This window comes from Hemitrygon akajei, chromosome 3, assembly GCF_048418815.1.
Source record: "Hemitrygon akajei chromosome 3, sHemAka1.3, whole genome shotgun sequence".
Lineage (NCBI taxonomy): Eukaryota > Metazoa > Chordata > Chondrichthyes > Myliobatiformes > Dasyatidae > Hemitrygon > Hemitrygon akajei.
In genome coordinates, this window is record NC_133126.1 from 102526074 (window position 1) to 102543279 (window position 17206).

A 17206-nucleotide genomic window follows, 5' to 3' on the forward strand; every position below is an offset into this window, starting at 1 on the left:
ACTTGATAGAGGTATATAAAATTATGATGGGTGTAGATAGAGTGAATGCAAACAGGCTTTTTCCACTAAGGCTAGGGGAGAAAAAAAACCAGAGGACATGGGTTAAGGGTGAAGGGGGAAAAGTTTAAAGGGAACATTGGGGGGAAGGCTTCTTCATACAGAGAGTGGTGGGAGTGTGGAATGAGCTGCCAGATGAAGTTGTAAATGCGGGCTCACTTTTAACATTTAAGAAAAACTTGGACAGATACATGGATGAGAGGTGTCTGGAGGGATATGGGCCAGGTGCAAGTCAGTGGGACTAGGCAGAAAAACAGTTTGGCACAGCCAAGAAGGCCTGTTTCTGTGCTGTAATGTTCTATGTTTCTATAAACTATACTCACTGCGAGTTTCAGAACCAGAATCATTAGTTGGGTCTATCTTGGCCTCTGGATCGACATCTGCCATGTTAACCAGCCATACCATTGTTGCTGCAGGAGACCAAATAGAACAGTTAAACAGGTACACTGAGACTTTCAGCTAAGAAACTAAACATAAAGAGCTCTACTTACAGGAATATATCAGAGCTGGAAATATTGGCTCATTTCTTTCTTGAGCAGTTTCCACAAGAATGCGCAATGGGCCTTTTGGGCACAAAACTGCCACCAGATCTGAAAATCATACACAGCACTCATTATAAACTTTGCATCATCAGTAGTTACAGAAGTAGAGTTAACAGGAAACAACAAAATGAATTACAAGTTTTACACTCAAACCACAGTTGACAATCCACCATGTTTAAATAAGTAATATCGGAAGTAAAAGGAAAATTAAAATGCAGCAATTTCACCATCAGAGGCTTTAATCTTGATTGACAAGGGGTTCCAACTCAATATAACCAAGTCAGTAAGAAGACAGAGGCACATGCGGCAACCAAAGTGTGTGAGCCTAGCAATCAGGATTGTAAAAGGGCAGATAGATACAATTTAAACAGTGGTCCTATTTCAATGCACGGTGCTTACAGGTAAACTGGGCAAACAGCACCGATTGCCTCTACTGAATAGGATATTGTGTCCAAAACTGAAACAAAGCAAGACTGGCAGCTCAATATTCCTTTAGGTGTGATAGAGGAACAGATAAAGTGGATGAGGTGTTGCTTTTTTGATAAGGGAAGGCATATAAGTGGTGTTTAGAGAAGATATTCTAGAAGGATCATGTAACAAGGCCAATAGGGTAGAACTTAGAAATAAGGAGGAGATGGTCATCTTGGTAGTGCTATATTGAGGCTGCTCCCAAATAGTCTGTGGGAACTTCTGGAGCAGATGCATCAAGAAATTAAGAGGAAGGATGTGGATGCTTCAGAGAGCGGAATTACCAAGACGCTGCCTGGACTAGAGGGAAGATAAATGTGAGCAAGCTAGGGCTTTTCTCTTTGGAGCAAAGGAAAATGAGAGGTGACGAGACAAAGGTGTAAAAGATGGTAAGAGGCATAGGTAGAGTGGACAGCCAGAGACTTTTTCCCAGGACTGAAATGGCTAATACAAAGGACATAATTTTAAGATCGTTGTTGGAAAATATAGTTGTCAGAGGCAAACTCTTTACACAGAGAGTGGGGAGTGCATGGAACACCCTGCCAAGACAGGTGGTAGAGGTATATATGTTAGGGACATTTGAGAAACTCTTAAGCAATGTTCCCTCAGAGGTGTGCACATGTGCACCTACACACATCTTTTGCTACTAACACACAAAGGAATTTAAACTGTGCACAAAATTCATTGGCGAATTTGCAAATGGTGAGATATTTGGAAACTTGAATTTTTAAAGAATCACTTAGCAAGCAACTCACATATGAGCAAAAGCTCTTAAGTTCTTATTGACAGTGTTTTGCTAACACTTGAAATGAAAACCCCTATTTCTTCAGCAGTTTGAACGGGACACGACTGTACAAGGTGTGGAGCTCAGCCGGTGAGAACAGCGAGAAGAGCTTAAAAAGAAGACAGATTTATACAGCGGGCATCAGAGCAGAGGGAGACAGAGTAGGAAGGCTTTGGCTCAACAGGGCTTTGGCGATAAAGGGTCATGGTGAGGTAGGTTATCTGTGTAGAATACAGACTGAAAGTATGTGTGTGAGGCTGGTTTTTTGTGCTCGGTGTCAGATGTGGGAGGTCCTGGAGACTCCCAGCCTCCAGGACAGCCACATCTGCATCAGATGGGTCAAGCTGCAGCTTCTTAGGGACTGCGTTAGGGGACTGCAGGTGTAGCTCAATAACCTTAGTCTGGTAGGGAGAGTGAGGAGGTGGTACAGAGGAGCTATAGGCAGGTTGTCACTCCGGGGCAAGTGGGTAACAGTCAGGAGAGGGAGGGGCAAGAGGCAGATGCTCGAGAGTACCCAGTGGCTGTCCCCCTTAACAATAAATACTCCTGTTTGAGTTGGGGGGGACAGCCTACCTGGGGGAAGCAACAGTGGTCGCGCCTCTGGCACAGAGTCTGGCCCTGTGGCTCAGAAGGGTAGGGAAAGGAAGAGGATGGCAGCAGTGATAAGGGACTCTATAGTTAGGGGATCAGACAGGCGATTCTGTGGACACAGGAAAGAAACTTGGATGGTAGTTTGCCTCCCAGGTGCCAGGGTCCAAGATGTTTCTGATCACATCCACGATATCTTGAAGTGGGAAGGAGAATAGCCAGAGGTCATGGTACATATTGGTACCAACAACATAAGCAGGGAAAGGGAGGAGGTCCTGAAAGCAGGCTACAGGGAGCTGGGAAGGAAGTTGAGAAGCAGGACCACAAAGGTAGTCATCTCGGGATCACTGCCTGTGCCACATGACAGTGAGTATAGAAATAGAATGAGATGGAGGATAAATGTGTGGCTGAGGGATTGGAGCAGGGGGCAGGGATTTAGATTTCAGGACCAATATCCTAGCGGGGTGGTTTACTAAGGTTATTGGGGAGAGTTTAAACTAGAATTGCTGGGGGGGTTGTGGAAACAAAGCGGATGAGCTTAGAGCGTGGATCAGCACTTAGACCTATGATGTTGTGGCCATTACAGAGACTTGGATGGTGCAGTGGCAGGAATGGTTTGTTCAAGTGCCGGGCTTTCGTTGTTTCAGAAAGGACAGGGAGGGAGGCAAAAGAGGTGGTTGCATTGTACTGTTGATCAGGGATAGCATCACGGCTGCAGAAAAGGAGGAAGTCACGGGGGGTTGTCTACAGAGTCTCTGTGGGTGGAAGGGGTCAATAACTCTACTGGGTGTTTTTTTCCCTATAGACCACCCAATAGTAACAGGGACATTGAGGAGCAGATACAGAGACAGATTCTGCAAAGGTGTAATAATAACAGGGTTGCTGTGGTGGGAGATTTTAATTTCCCAAATATTGATTGACATCTCCCTAGAGTGCAGGGTTTAGATGGGGTGGAGTTTGTTAGGTGTGTTCGGGAAGGTTTCTTGATACAGTATGTAGATAAGCCTACAAGAGGAGAGGCTGTACTTGATTTGGTATTGGGAAAAGAACCTGGTCAGGTCTCTCAGTGGGAGAGCATTTTGGAGATAGTGATCACAATTCTTTTTTTTTTTAATTTTTTTATTAGTTTTTCAAAACATTTTACAAAATTAAAAACCCCAAATCCCAGTGAGGAGCATTAATACAGAGCAAGGTTAAGCATACAATAACAATATGCTACAAAGGAAGAGAATTTAACAAAAAAGCACCTAAATTAAAGACAAGTGAGTTTAGTGTCCTCCCCAAACCCCACAACACAAGAAAAAAAACAACAATTCCAGACCAACCACCACACAATATAGAGAGTATAAGTCCGGACAGTCAAACTCCCAGACTGTGAATACACTTAGCAACAGAGGATAATAATGCCTACTACCAGAAAAAAAAAGGGAGCTGAAAGCAAGGGACCGAAAAGGAAAAAAAAAACCCTAGTTTTTTAGAGAAGCAGTTTCAGCGACAGGTTACTATCGATGCAATGCTCCTCAGACAGGATGAAGAGGTCAATACTCCCCAATGCCATTAGGCTTTACAATTCTACCGCCAGGACTTAAGAACTTTTTAAAAGCTATTATTAATGCTTTTTGGAGATAGTGATTTAGATGCATATCATTTTTTTTACTGAGTTAAGTATTGTATGTAATTAGTTTTGCTACAACAAGTGTATGGGACATTGGAAAAAAGTTGAATTTCCCCATGGGGATGAATAAAGTATCTATCTATCTATCTATCTAGTCAAGAGGAAGGTTATGAAAGTACTCGATAAAAGGCCCCCAGACCTTATGGAACTTTAAATCCGAATTGAGAACTGAATAATGAATTTTTTCGAGGTCCAAGCAGGCCATAATGTCGTTAAGCCATTGCGCATGAGTGGGCGGGGCAACATCTCTCCATCTAAGGAGGATCAAGCGTCTCGCCAGGAGAGAGGCAAAGGATAGTATTCGGCATTTGGTCGGACCCAGACATAAATCTGTCTCGCCCCAAAAACCGAACAGAGCAATTAAGGGGTTAGGTTCTAGGTGCTGATTCAGAATACCCGATAGTGTAGTGAAGACATCTATCCAGAATTTCTCCAAGCTAGGACAGAACCAGTACATATGGATGAGAGAGGCCACGCCCCTCTTGCATTTATCACAGAGCGGACTAATGCCAGGGTAGAATCGAGATAGTTTAGATTTAGACATATGGGCTCTATGAACAATCTTAAACTGTAAGAGACAATGGCGAGCACAAAGAGAGGTTGAGTAAACCGATTTGAGAACTGAGTCCCAGCTCTCCTCGGATAAGGAGATATTTAAATCCTGCTCCCAGGCCATTTTAATTTTATCCACAGGGGCCCGTCGTAAGGCTGCTAGTTTATCTTGGATAATTGAAATTAAACCTTTACCTAGTGGAGTAATGGAGAGAAATAGGTCCATAGCATTTTTCGCAGGCATTTCAGTAAAGTTAGGAATTAAAGGAGCAGTAGTGTCGGATTTGGAGATATCTGAAAAAGTGAGCGTTAGGCAGGTTGAACTTAACAGAGAGCTGTTGAAAAGAAGCGAAGCGGTTATCAATGAAGAGATCTTCAAAATGTCTAATGCCCTTCCTGTACCAAACATGGAATGCTGAATCGAACGTGGTAGGTAAAAAAAGGTGTGCGACAGGGCTGGAAATGGGAAAACCCTTGGAAACCATAGCATTTCCTGAACTGAGCCCATATACGCAAAGTGTGTCTAACCAGAGGATTAGCTATTGATCTGGGCAGACTGCTAGGGAGTGCAGAGCCAAGAAGTGCAGATATAGATAATTCTTTAGTGGAGCTCAACTCCATTGCCACCCAGTTAGGGCACTCAGGTTGACCGTGGAAGAAAGACCAGAAGGCAGCACAACGTATATTAGCTGCCCAGTAATATAAGCGAAAGTTAGGTAAAGCCATGCCACCCTCTTTTTTAGATTTTTGGAGGTGGATTTTATTAATTCTAGAGCGCTTATTCTGCCACAGATATGACAAAATAATAGAGTCTAAGTAATCAAAAAAGGATTTAGGAATAAAAATTGGGATAGATTGAAATAAGTATAAAAATTTGGGGAGAACATACATTTTGACAACATTGATACGACCTACCAAGGACATAGATAGAGGTGACCATTGTACCAGATTCTGTTTTGTAGCATATGAAAGATTGACAAAGTTTTCACGAAAGAGATCTTTAAACTTCCTTGTGACTGTAATTCCAAGATAAGTAAATTGATTATGGACTACTTTAAAAGGGAGATCACGAAATATTAGTTCTTGTGCTTCTTTATTAATTGGGAAAAGTTCACTCTTATGTAAGTTGAGTTTATAGCCAGAGATCTGGCTAAACTGGTCAAGAAGTGAAAACATTAGAGGTAAGGATGTAGACGGATATGAGAGAAAGAGTAGTAAGTCATCAGCATAGAGAGAGACTTTATGCTCAACACCCCCTCTCCAAATCCCGGTCAGTTCAGGACATTTTCGAAATGCTATCGCCAGAGGTTCTATAGCCAAATCAAAGAGAAAGGGACTTAAGGGGCATGCCTGACGGGTGCCACGTTTGAGATTCAATACTTGGGATAGTGATCACAATTCTATCTCCTTTACCATAGCATTGGAGAGGGATTGAAACAGACAAACTAGGGAAATGTTTAACTGGAATAAGGGGAAATATGAGGCTATCAGGCAGAAACTAGGAAGCATAAATTGGAAACAGATGTTCTCAGGGAAACGTACAGAAGAGAAGTGGCAAATGTTCAGGGGATATTTGCGTGGGGTTCTGCAAAGGTATGTTCCAATGAGACAGGGAAAGGATGGTAGGGTACAGGAAATGTGGTGTACAAAGGCTGTTGTAAATCTAGTCAAAAGGAAAAGAAGAGGTTATGAAAGATTCAAAAAACTAGGTAATGATAGAGATCTAGAAGATTATAAGGCTAGCAGGCAAGGAGCTTAAGAATATAATTAGGAAAGCCAGAAGGGGCCATGAGAAGGCCTTGGTGAACAGGATTAAGGAAAACCCCAAGGCATTCTACAAGTATATGAAGAGCAAGAGGATAAGACGTGAGAGAATAGGACAAATCAAGTGTGACAGTGGAAAAGTGTGTATGGAACCAAAAGAGATAGCAGAGGTACTTAATGAATACTTTGCTTCAGTATTGTATTCACTATGGAAAAGGATCTTGGCGATTATAGGGATGACTTGCAGCGGACTGAAAAGCTTGAGCATGTAGATATTAAGGAAGAGGATGTGCTGGAGCTTTTGGAAAGTATCAAGTTGGGTAAGTCACCGGGACCAGACAGGATGTACGCTGGACTACTGTGGGAAGCAAGAGAGGAGATTGCTGAGCCTCTGGGCGATGATCTTTGCATCATCAATGAGGATGGGAACGGTACCAGAGGATTGGAGGGTTGCAGATGTTGTTCACTTATTCAAGAAAGGGAGTAGAGATACCCCAGGAAATTATAGGCCAATGAGTCTTAATTCAGTGGTTGTTAAGTTAATGGAGAAGATCCTGAGAGGCAGGATTTATGAACATTTGGAGAGGCATAATATGATTAGGAATAATCAGCATGGCTTTGTCAAAGGCAGGTCGTGCCTTACGAGCCTGATTGAATGTTTTGAGGATGTGACTAAACACATTGATGAAAGTAGAACCATAGATGTAGTGTATATGGATTTCAACAAGGCATTTGACAAGGTACCCCATGCAAGACTTACTGAGAAAGAAAGGAGGCATGGGATCCAAGGGTACATTGGTTTGTGGATCCAGAACTGGTTTGCCCACAGTAGGCAAAGAGTGATTATAGATGGGTCATTTTCTGCATGGAGATAGGCTACCAGTGGTGTGCGTCAGGGATCTGTTCTGGGACCCCTATTCTTCGTGATTTTTATAAGTGACCTGGATGAGAAAGTGGAGGGATGGGTTAGTAAATTTGCTGATGACATAAAGGTTGGGGGTGTTGTGGTTAGTGTGGAGGGCTGTCAGAGATTACAGCAGGACATTGATAGGTTGCAAAACTGGGCTGAGAAGTGGCAGATGGAGTTCAACCCATATAAATGTGAAGTGGTTTATTCTGGTAGGTCAAATATGATGGCAGAATATAGTATTAATGGTAAGACTCTTGGCAGTGTGGAGGATCAGAGGGATCTTGGGGTCCAAATCCATAGGACACTCAAAGCTGCTGCGCAGGTTGACTTTGTGGTTAAGAAGGCATACAGTGTATTGGACTTCATCAACCGTGGGATTGAGTTTAAGAGCTGAGAAGTAATGTTGCAGCTATATAGGACCCTGATCAAACCTCACATGGAGTACTATGCTCAATTCTGGTCACCTCACTACAGGAAGGATGTGGAAACCATAGAAAGGGTGCAGAGGAGATTTACAAGGATGTTGCCTGGATCCTGCAAGAGATCCCTAAACATCGACTACATGTCCATAGTACATTTCCCTGCAAAAACATCATCCCAATTCACACCCGCAAGTTCTAGCCTTATAGCCTCATAATTTGCCCTTCCCCAATTAAAAATTTTCCTGTCCTCTCTGATTCTATCCTTTTCCATGATAATGATAAAGGCCAGGGAGCAGTGGTCACTGTCCCCCAGATGCTCACCCACTGAGAGATCTGTGACCTGACCCGGTTCGTTACCTAATACTAGATCTAGTATGGCATTCCCCCTAGTCAGCCTGTCAACATTCTGTGACAGGAATCAATCCTGGACGCATTTGGCAAACTCTGCCCCATCTAAATCATTGGAACTAATCAGGTGCTAATCAATATTAGGGAAGTTAAAGTCACCCATAATAAGAACCCTGTTATTTTTACACCTTTCCAAAATCTGCCTCCCAATCTGCTCCTCGGTATCTCTGTTGCTATCAGGGGGCCTACAGAACACTCCCAATAGAGTAACTGCTCCCTTCCTGTTCCTGATTCTACCCATACTGGCTCAAAAGAGGATCCTGCTACTTTACCGACCCTTTCTGTAGCTGTAATAGTATCCCTGACCAGTAATGCCACCCCTCCTCCCCTTTTCCCCCCTCTCTATCCCTTTTAAAGCACTGAAATCCAGGAATATTGAGAATTCTGCCCTGGTGCCAGCCAAGTCTCTGTAATGGCCACATCATAATTCCAAATATGTATAACCATATAACAATTACAGCACAGAAACAGGCCATCTCAGCCCTTCTAGTCTGTGCCGACACTTACACTCACCTAGTCCCACTGGCCTGCACTCAGCCCATAACCCTCCATTCCTTTCCTATCCATATACCTATCCAATTTTACTTTAAATGACAATACCAAACCTGCCTCAACCACTTCTACTGGAAGCTCTTGGATGTATCCAAACTCTCAGTTCATGACCTTTGTTTCTGATGCATCTTGCATTGAAGTACACTCACTTCAGCCCTTCTACCTTACTACCTTTACACCTTTTATTCTGTTTCTCTTTCCTCAAAGCCTCTTTATATGCCAGATCTGGCTTTACTCCATGCACTATACTTGCAGCTCTCGCATGACCTTTATCCTCCTCCACCTTACTATCTGCTCTAACACTCTGGTTCCCCTCCCCCTGCAAATCTAATTTAAACCCCCCTCCCCCCCCGGAGCAGCGTTAGCAAACCTTCCCGCAAGGATGTTAGTACCCCTCCAGTTCAGGTGCAGCCCGTCCCGTCAGAACAGGTCCCACCTTCCCTGGAACAAGGCCCAATTGTCCAAAAACATGAAGCCCTCCCTCCTGCATCAACTCCTTAGCCACGTATTTAGCTGCATTATCTTCCTATTTCTGGCCTCACTAGAATGTGGCACGGGTAGCAATCCTGAGATTGCAACCCTGGAGGTCCTGTCCTTCAACTTTGCACCTAACTCCCTAAATTCTCTTTGCATGACCTCCTCCTTCTTCCTATCCACATCATTGGTCTCTACATGGACCACGACATCCAGCTGCTCACCCTCCCTCTTGAGAATACTGAGAACTCGATCCGAGATATCGTGGACCCTGGCACCAGGGAGGCAACAGACTATCCAGGATTCTCAATCTCTTCCACAGAACCTCCTATCTGTCCCCCTAACTATTGAATCCCCTATCACTACTGCTCTCCTCTTTTCCCTCCTTCTCTTATGAGCTGAGGGTCCAGTCTTGGTGCCAGAGACGCAACCACTGCAACTTGTCCTTGGTAGGTTGTCCCCACCAACAGTATCCAAAACGGTATACTCATTATTGATGGGAACGGCCACAGGGGTGCTATGCTCATTCCGTCTATTCCCCCTCCCTCTCCTGACAGTCACCCAGCTACCTGTCTCCTGACTCTTAAGGGTGACTATCTCCCTGTAACTCCTGTTTATTTCTGCCTCTGCTTCCCAAATGATCCGAAGTTCATCCAGCTCCAGCTCCTAACTCGGTTTGTCAGGAGCTGCAGCTGGATGCACCTTTTGTAGGTGTAGTCATCAGGGACAATTGTGCTCGTCCTGACTTCCCACATACAGCAAACGGAGCACTCGACTGCCCTAACTGCTGCCTCCATTACCTACTCCTAAACTAATTAGTTATTAAAGGAGCTTACCCAGCCTTACCTCACTGGGAGCAAGCTCGTCCTCAGCCTCTGCTCGCCAAAGTCTCTCGAGTCAAAGCCTTCCTACTCTGTCTCCCTCTACTCCGTCACCTGCTACTACCAACACTAGAGATTTCATACTCATGTGTAAAAGCATCAATAGAAGTCATAATTACAATTACCTATTTATTTCTATGTTAACAAGTATAGGTGGTATAAGTGTGTTTGAACTTTTGACTAACAAAGACTCCTATAGAATAGGTAGCAACAGCAAGCCCAAGGGCAAGGAGGGTGGTGCCAGGATATTAACGGTGTTGAAGAAAGATCCTGAGTGTTTGAGGCAGAGTGGTAGTGGGAGGGCATGGAGTCCTGAGAGGAAAGCGAGATACCCAGGGAAAGGTAGAAAGATAGAAGGTGTGGAGAAGAGGAGCTAAAAAGACCCAAATTGTTAGAGCGAGAATGAGAACAAGAGAGAAAGCATTAAGGGTGGTGGAAGAAAGACTTGTCTGTTTGTTTGACAAGTCGTAACATGATTTTTGATGTACTGAAATTATTTAAACTAATACACAGGTCTTATTTGCTAATACTTTAAATTAACAATGTAATACAACTAAGAAACAATTAAATGAATGAAAATAAAGTGTACATAAGATCTAACAGCAATAACAACAGATTACCTCTGGCCAAACGGTTGAAGGTGAAAATTAGTGTGATCCAGAGCAAAATCTGGCCACACACTGAGGAGTTTCAACTTCAAGTCACTGAACTGCCTGCAGAAGTAAAGGACATTACAGTGCAGCAGGAGTGAGGTATGTACTGGAACAGCATTATGATTGTCACGGGTGAGCCATGTAATGAGATAGCACTTGGGATTTGGCCAGTCCTCGAGAGTGGGAATGTAATGGGGCAAAACTGGGATGTAAGCAGTGGTTAGGAAGCAGTTTGACTGCAAAAAAAGATGCATCACTTCAGCAATCTTAGGCCAAAGAGTGGAAACGATAGCCTTAGACTACAGCAGAGACAATAGGGATAACAAAGTCTCATCAGTGCACACATCCTTATGTATTAGGCCTCAAGCTGTTACAGGAGTAGCTGTCCGGTTAACGATAAGCAGACTGGGACAAGAGTCAAATAGTCTTACACTTGTAAACTAAAACAAGATAAATTGTGAGCAAATTAAAATTAAAGGCACTATATTAGAATGCACAAAAAACTCAGAACAAACATACCAATGGAACCAAGAGAGATAATACTTGTTAAGTTAAACTTGTTTATGAAGATGTGATTACATAGTGACTAACATTGGGAAAGGGGACATGTGGCATTACAAAGATCAGACCAAGTGGAAATGAATGAGGAGCAGGCCTAATAACCAAGAATAACATTAAGGCTGTGGCGAGGCCAAAGGAATCAGATAATTCAGTGGGAGAATATTTTGAGACCAGTGATCATAACCCCATACACTTTAAGCTATTTAAGGATATGGGTAAGATGGGATCTCAGACAGGCAGTGGGTGGGTACTAAATTGGAGTAAAGCCAATGGGGGCAAGACCACATGTGGCATATGGATAAAATTCTTAATACAATTTACTCACATTTGTAAAAGTATAGTATTATTAAACATGGCTTTGTGGGAGACAGATCATGAATTACAAACATGACAGAGTTCATTGAGGATGTGATGAGGGTGAGGATGGTGCAATTGTTTCAATGGATTTTAGTAAAATATTCAGCAAGGTTCCTTGCTTGTGGTATAAAGATATGGATAAAAATGTAAGTAAAGATGCAGACAACACAAAAATGGGCAGAGTTGTGGATACCAAGGAAGGCTGTCAAAGGACACAGTGAAGCACAAACTAACCAAGGTGTTGTGCCAGACAACTCATAGGTAGCTAATGCTGTTCCTTAGTTCAAAGGAAATGGGGATAAACCTGGAAATTATAGACCAGATAGTTCCCCTACTTTTACTGGTAGGGAAACAGAGAGGATTTGAGCATTTGGGGAAGCATGATCTAAGGACAGCTAGCATGGCTTTTTACAGGGAAGGTCATGTCTGACTAATCTGATTGTGTTTTAAGGTGACAAAAGTGATAGAAGAAGTAGAGCAGTGGATATTGTTTACATAGAATTTCCATTCAACAAGGTAGGCTCATCCAGAAAATTAGAATGCACAAGATCCATGGTGACTTGGATGATTGAATCCAAAATCTGCTTGCCCAGAAGGTAGTGGCGGACGGGTCTTACTCTGGATAGAGGTCTGTGACTAGTGGTGTTCTGCATTAGGACCTTATATGGACAGAGATTGGTGGTCTTGTGGACTGCACAGAAGATTGTCCAGCAATATAGTGGGATATAGATCAGTTGCAGATATAGACAGAAAAGTGGCACACGGAGTTTAATCTGAACAAGTGTGAGGTGCTGTATTTGGGGAGATCAAACACAAGAGGAGAATACATTTAATTTCAGGACCTTTAACAGCATTGAAGAACAGAGCACCTTATGGTCCAGGTACATGACTCCCTCAAATTGCGCACATAAGTTGACAAGGTGATAAAGGTGAAGTATGGCATACTTGCCTTTAGAAAGTTACATTGTAGATTTATAAAACTGGTTAGGTCACATCTGGAGTACTGCATTTAGTTCTGGTCACCCCATTATAGGAAGGATGTGGAGGTTTTGGAGAGGATGCACAAAAGGTTAGCCAGGATGCTGCCTGGACTAGAGGGCACGTGCTATAAAGAAAGTTTGAACAAACTTTCTCTGGAACAGTGGCGCTGAGAGAAGATGTAATAGATGTTTATAAGATTGTGAAAGGCAACAAATGGAGTATACAGTGGTTACTTTACTCCCCCAGGGTTGGAATTTCTCATACTATACGGCATGCATTTAAGGTGAGGGGGTGTGATTCATGGAAGAGTCAAGTTTTTTTTCCTAAACATAAAATGATGGGTGGCTGGAACACTCTACCAGTGAACATGATGGATGCAGATACAACAGGGAATGGAGGACATTACTGGGAGATGGGATTAGTTTAATTTGGCATCATGGCCATCACAGATGCAGTGGCCAAAAGTTCTGTTTCTGTTCCATATTCCAGTTGGACACAGATAAGAGATGGCTAACATCAAGAAAATGTGGTGAAAGTATTTCACAGGTTCTGACGGGTGGTGTACATATTAATTTTCTGTATTCGGGAACAGGAATAGCAGACTAGCAGAAATGTAGTACTATCGTTCAAGAGTAAACCAAGAAAATATGGAACTATACTTATTGAGAAAATAGGAAAACAGGCAACTCTGAGTGAAGTTAGAGACAGGATCAGATACCTGACAGCTGTGGTAGGGTTTGCATGCCATTACTTATAAAGTAAAACCTACCAGCATAAAATAGCAGTGCTACTTCACTCCCCAGTGATCTCAAAACCATTTTGTACACTTTGAAAGAGAAAATAACACTATACTCGTGCAAGTCCTGTGTTCCACAACCCTATGATCTCTTGTTTTGAACATCCTTCAAGAGAATGAAGTCTTGTAAGGCATCAGGACCTGGTGGTGTACCTGGTCGGGTACTGAAAACCTTTGCCGACTAACTGGTCACAGTCTTCAAACTCTCGCTTTTGCAGACTGAGGTTCCCATCTGCTTCAAAAGAAGAGCAGTTATTCCAGTGCTCAAGAGCAGGGTGAGCCTCTTCAATGCACTCACATCTACTGGAATGAATTGCTTCAAGAGGTTGGTCATGGCTAACATTAACTCTGCCTAGACCTGCTGCAATTCATCTGCTGCCAAAGCAGATCTACAGCAGAGCCAGTCTCACTGGTTCCTCATTCTAACTTTGGCAGCAACACAACATATAGCACATTATTGCTCATCTATTGTAGCTTGGGTGTTCAACACCATTATTCCCTCAGTACTAACAACAACATTTCAACATGTGAGGATTACATTCCTTGACTTCTCTAGTGCCTTTAACACCATCCAGCCCAAGATCTTAAGGCACAAACTAACGGAGATGGGAGTAGACTCTCACATGGTGGATTGGATAGTGGACTACTTGACAGATAGACCTCAGTATGTGCGGTTGGGAGACTGTAGGTCTGACACGGTGGTCAGCAGCACAGGAGCGCCGCAGGGAACCGTACTCTCTCCAGTCCTGTTCACCCTGCACACATCAGACTTCCAATATAACTCGGAGTCCTGCCATGTGCAGAAGTTCGCTGATGACACGGCCATAGTGGGGTGTGTCAGGAATGGACAGGAGGAGGAGTATAGGAAACTGATACAGGACTTTGTGATATGGTGCGACTCAAACTACCTGCGTCTCAATATCACCAAGACCAAGGAGATGGTGGTGGACTTTAGGAGATCTAGGCCTCATATGGAGCCAGTGATCATTAATGGAGAATGTGTGGAGCAGGTTAAGACCTACAAGTATCTGGGAGTACAGTTAGACGAGAAGCTAGACTGGACTGCCAACACAGATGCCTTGTGCAGGAAGGCACAGAGTCGACTGTACTTCCTTAGAAGGTTGGCGTCATTCAATGTCTGCAGTGAGATGCTGAAGATGTTCTATAGGTCAGTTGTGGAGAGCGCCCTCTTCTTTGTGGTGACGTGTTGGGGAGGAAGCATTAAGAAGAGGGACGCCTCACGTCTTAATAAGCTGGTAAGGAAGGCGGGCTCTGTCGTGGGCAAAGTACTGGAGAGTTTAACATTGGTAGCTGAGCGAAGGGCGCTGAGTAGGCTACGGTCAATTATGGAAAACTCTGAACATCCTCTACATAGCACCATCCAGAGACAGAGAAGCAGTTTCAGCGACAGGCTACTATCGATGCAATGCTCCTCAGACAGGATGAAGAGGTCAATACTCCCCAATGCCATTAGGCTTTACAACTCAACCGCCAGGACTTAAGAACTTTTTAAAAGCTATTATAAATGCTTTTTGAGATATTGATTTAGATGCATATCATATTTTTTTTTTACTGAGTTAAGTATTGTATGTAATTAGTTTTGCTACAACAAGTGTATGGGACATTGGAAAAAAGTTGAATTTCCCCATGGGGATGAATAAAGTATCTATCTATCTATCTATCTATCAAAACCTTGGCCTCTGCAACTGGATCCTCATCTTCCTTATTAGAAGAAACAACCAGTGCAGATAAGTAATAACACCTTTTCCTCGCTGGCTATCAATTCAGATGCAGCTCAGGAAAACACACTTAGCCCACTGCTCTACTCTCTCTACAATTATGACTACATGGCTAAGCACAGCTCAAACATCACATATGAATTTGCTGATGACGCACAGTTATTTGCAGAATCTCAGATCATGATGAGAAGACCGACAGGAATGAGATAGATCGGCCAATCGTAACAACCTTGCACTCAATATCAACAAGACCAAAGAACTGAATGTGGACTGGGACAAGAAAGTGCTGAGAACACATACAAAAACTCATTGATGAAAATGGTGAGCCGTTTCAAGTTTCCAAGTATCAACATCTTGAACCGTAAGACCATAAGATAAAGGAGCAAAATTAGGCAATTTGGCTCATCAAGTATGCTCCGCCATTTCATCATGGCTGATTCGATTTTCCTTTCAGTTCCAATTTCCTGCCTTCTCCTCGTATCCCTTCATGTCCTGACTAATCAAGAATCTAATAACCTCTGCCATTTTTGGGCTCCTCATCTAAGAAAAGTTGAGCTGGCATTGGAGAGGGTCTAGGGACCATTCACAAAGATGATTCGGGAATGAAAGGATTATCATACGAGGAATGTTTGATGGCTCTGGATCTGTACTTGCTGGAATTTAGAAGGGTGAGGGGGGATCTCGTTGAAACCTTTCGAATGTTGAAAGGCCTAAACAGAGTAGATATGGAAAGGATGTTTCCCATGGTGGGAGAGTCTAGGACAAGAGGGCACAGCCTCAGGATAGAGGGGTGTCCATTTAAAACATAGATGCAGAGAAATTTCTTTAGCCAAAGGCTGGTGAATTTGTGGAATTTGTTACCACAGGCAGTTGTGGAGGCCAGGTTGATGGGTGTATTTAAGGCAGAGCCTGAAAGGTTCTTGATTGGACATGGCATCAAAAGGTTACGGGGAGAAGGCCAGAGAAAGGGGTTGAAAAGGGGAGAAAAGGATCAGCCATGATTGAATGGTGGAGCACTCGATGGGCCAAATGGCCTAATTCTGCTCCTATGACTTATGGTCTTAAATATAAACAAGTTGGCCTCCAGAACTGCCTGTGGCAAAGAATTGCACAGATTCACTGCTCTCTGGCTAAAGAAATTCCTCCTCATCTTCGTTCTAAATGGACACACCTCTATTCTGAGGCTGTGTCCTCTGGTCTTAGACTCTCCAACCATAGGAGACGTTCGCTTCACATCCACTCCATCAAGGCCTTTCACCATTCGATAGGTTCAATTAGGTTACCGCATATTCTTCTGAATTCTAGTGAATACAGGCCCAGGGCCAACAGAAGCTCTTCATGTAACAAGCCATTCAATCCTGGAATCATTTTCGTGAACTTCCTTTGAATTCTCTCCAATTTCAGCACATCCTTTCTAAGATAAGGGGCCAAAGACTGCTCACAATATTCCCAGTGAGGCCTTGTCACTGCCTTATAAAGCCTCAACATTACATCCTTGATTTTAATTTCTAGACCTCTTGAAATTAATACTAACACTGCAGTTGCCTTCCTCACCACAGACTCAACCTGCAAATTAACCTTTAGAGAATCTTGCACAAGAACTCCCAAGTCCCTCTGCACCTCAGCTTTTTGTATTGTCTCTCCATTTGGCAAACAGTCATTTCTTCTACCAAAGTGAATGACCATACACTTCTCCTAATCTGTCTAAGCCCTGCAGCCTCTCTACTTCCTCAAAACTACATGCCTCTCCACCTGTAAATTTTGTAACAAAGCCATCAATTCCATCATCCAAATCATTGACATATAACATAAAAAGAATCACTCCCAACACAGACCCCTGTGTACCATAGAACCACAGAACATTACAGCACAGTACAGGACCTTCAGCCCTCCATGTCACCCTGATGTCTTAGCCTCCACCACCATCCCTGGCAAGTCATTCCAGGCACTCACAACCCTCTGTGTAAAAAACTTACCCCTGATGTCTCCCCTAAAATTCCCTCCCTTAATATTGTACATATGCCTTCTGGTGTTTGCTCTTG

At 43.3% G+C, this 17206-nt stretch overlaps 1 protein-coding gene across 3 annotated transcripts in view; it reads right to left on the reverse strand.

Moving 5' to 3' along the window:
- Positions 1 to 17206, reverse strand: part of psen1 (presenilin 1) — a 133057-nt gene that overhangs the window by 12094 nt on the left and 103757 nt on the right. For all 3 annotated transcript variants that reach the window (XM_073040522.1, XM_073040519.1, XM_073040520.1), the window contains 2 exons: positions 549 to 647; positions 381 to 467 (listed from right to left, as the gene is read on the reverse strand). In XM_073040522.1, the coding sequence (XP_072896623.1) occupies positions 381 to 467; positions 549 to 647 (186 nt within the window). The remainder of the gene's footprint in view (positions 1 to 380; positions 468 to 548; positions 648 to 17206) is intronic.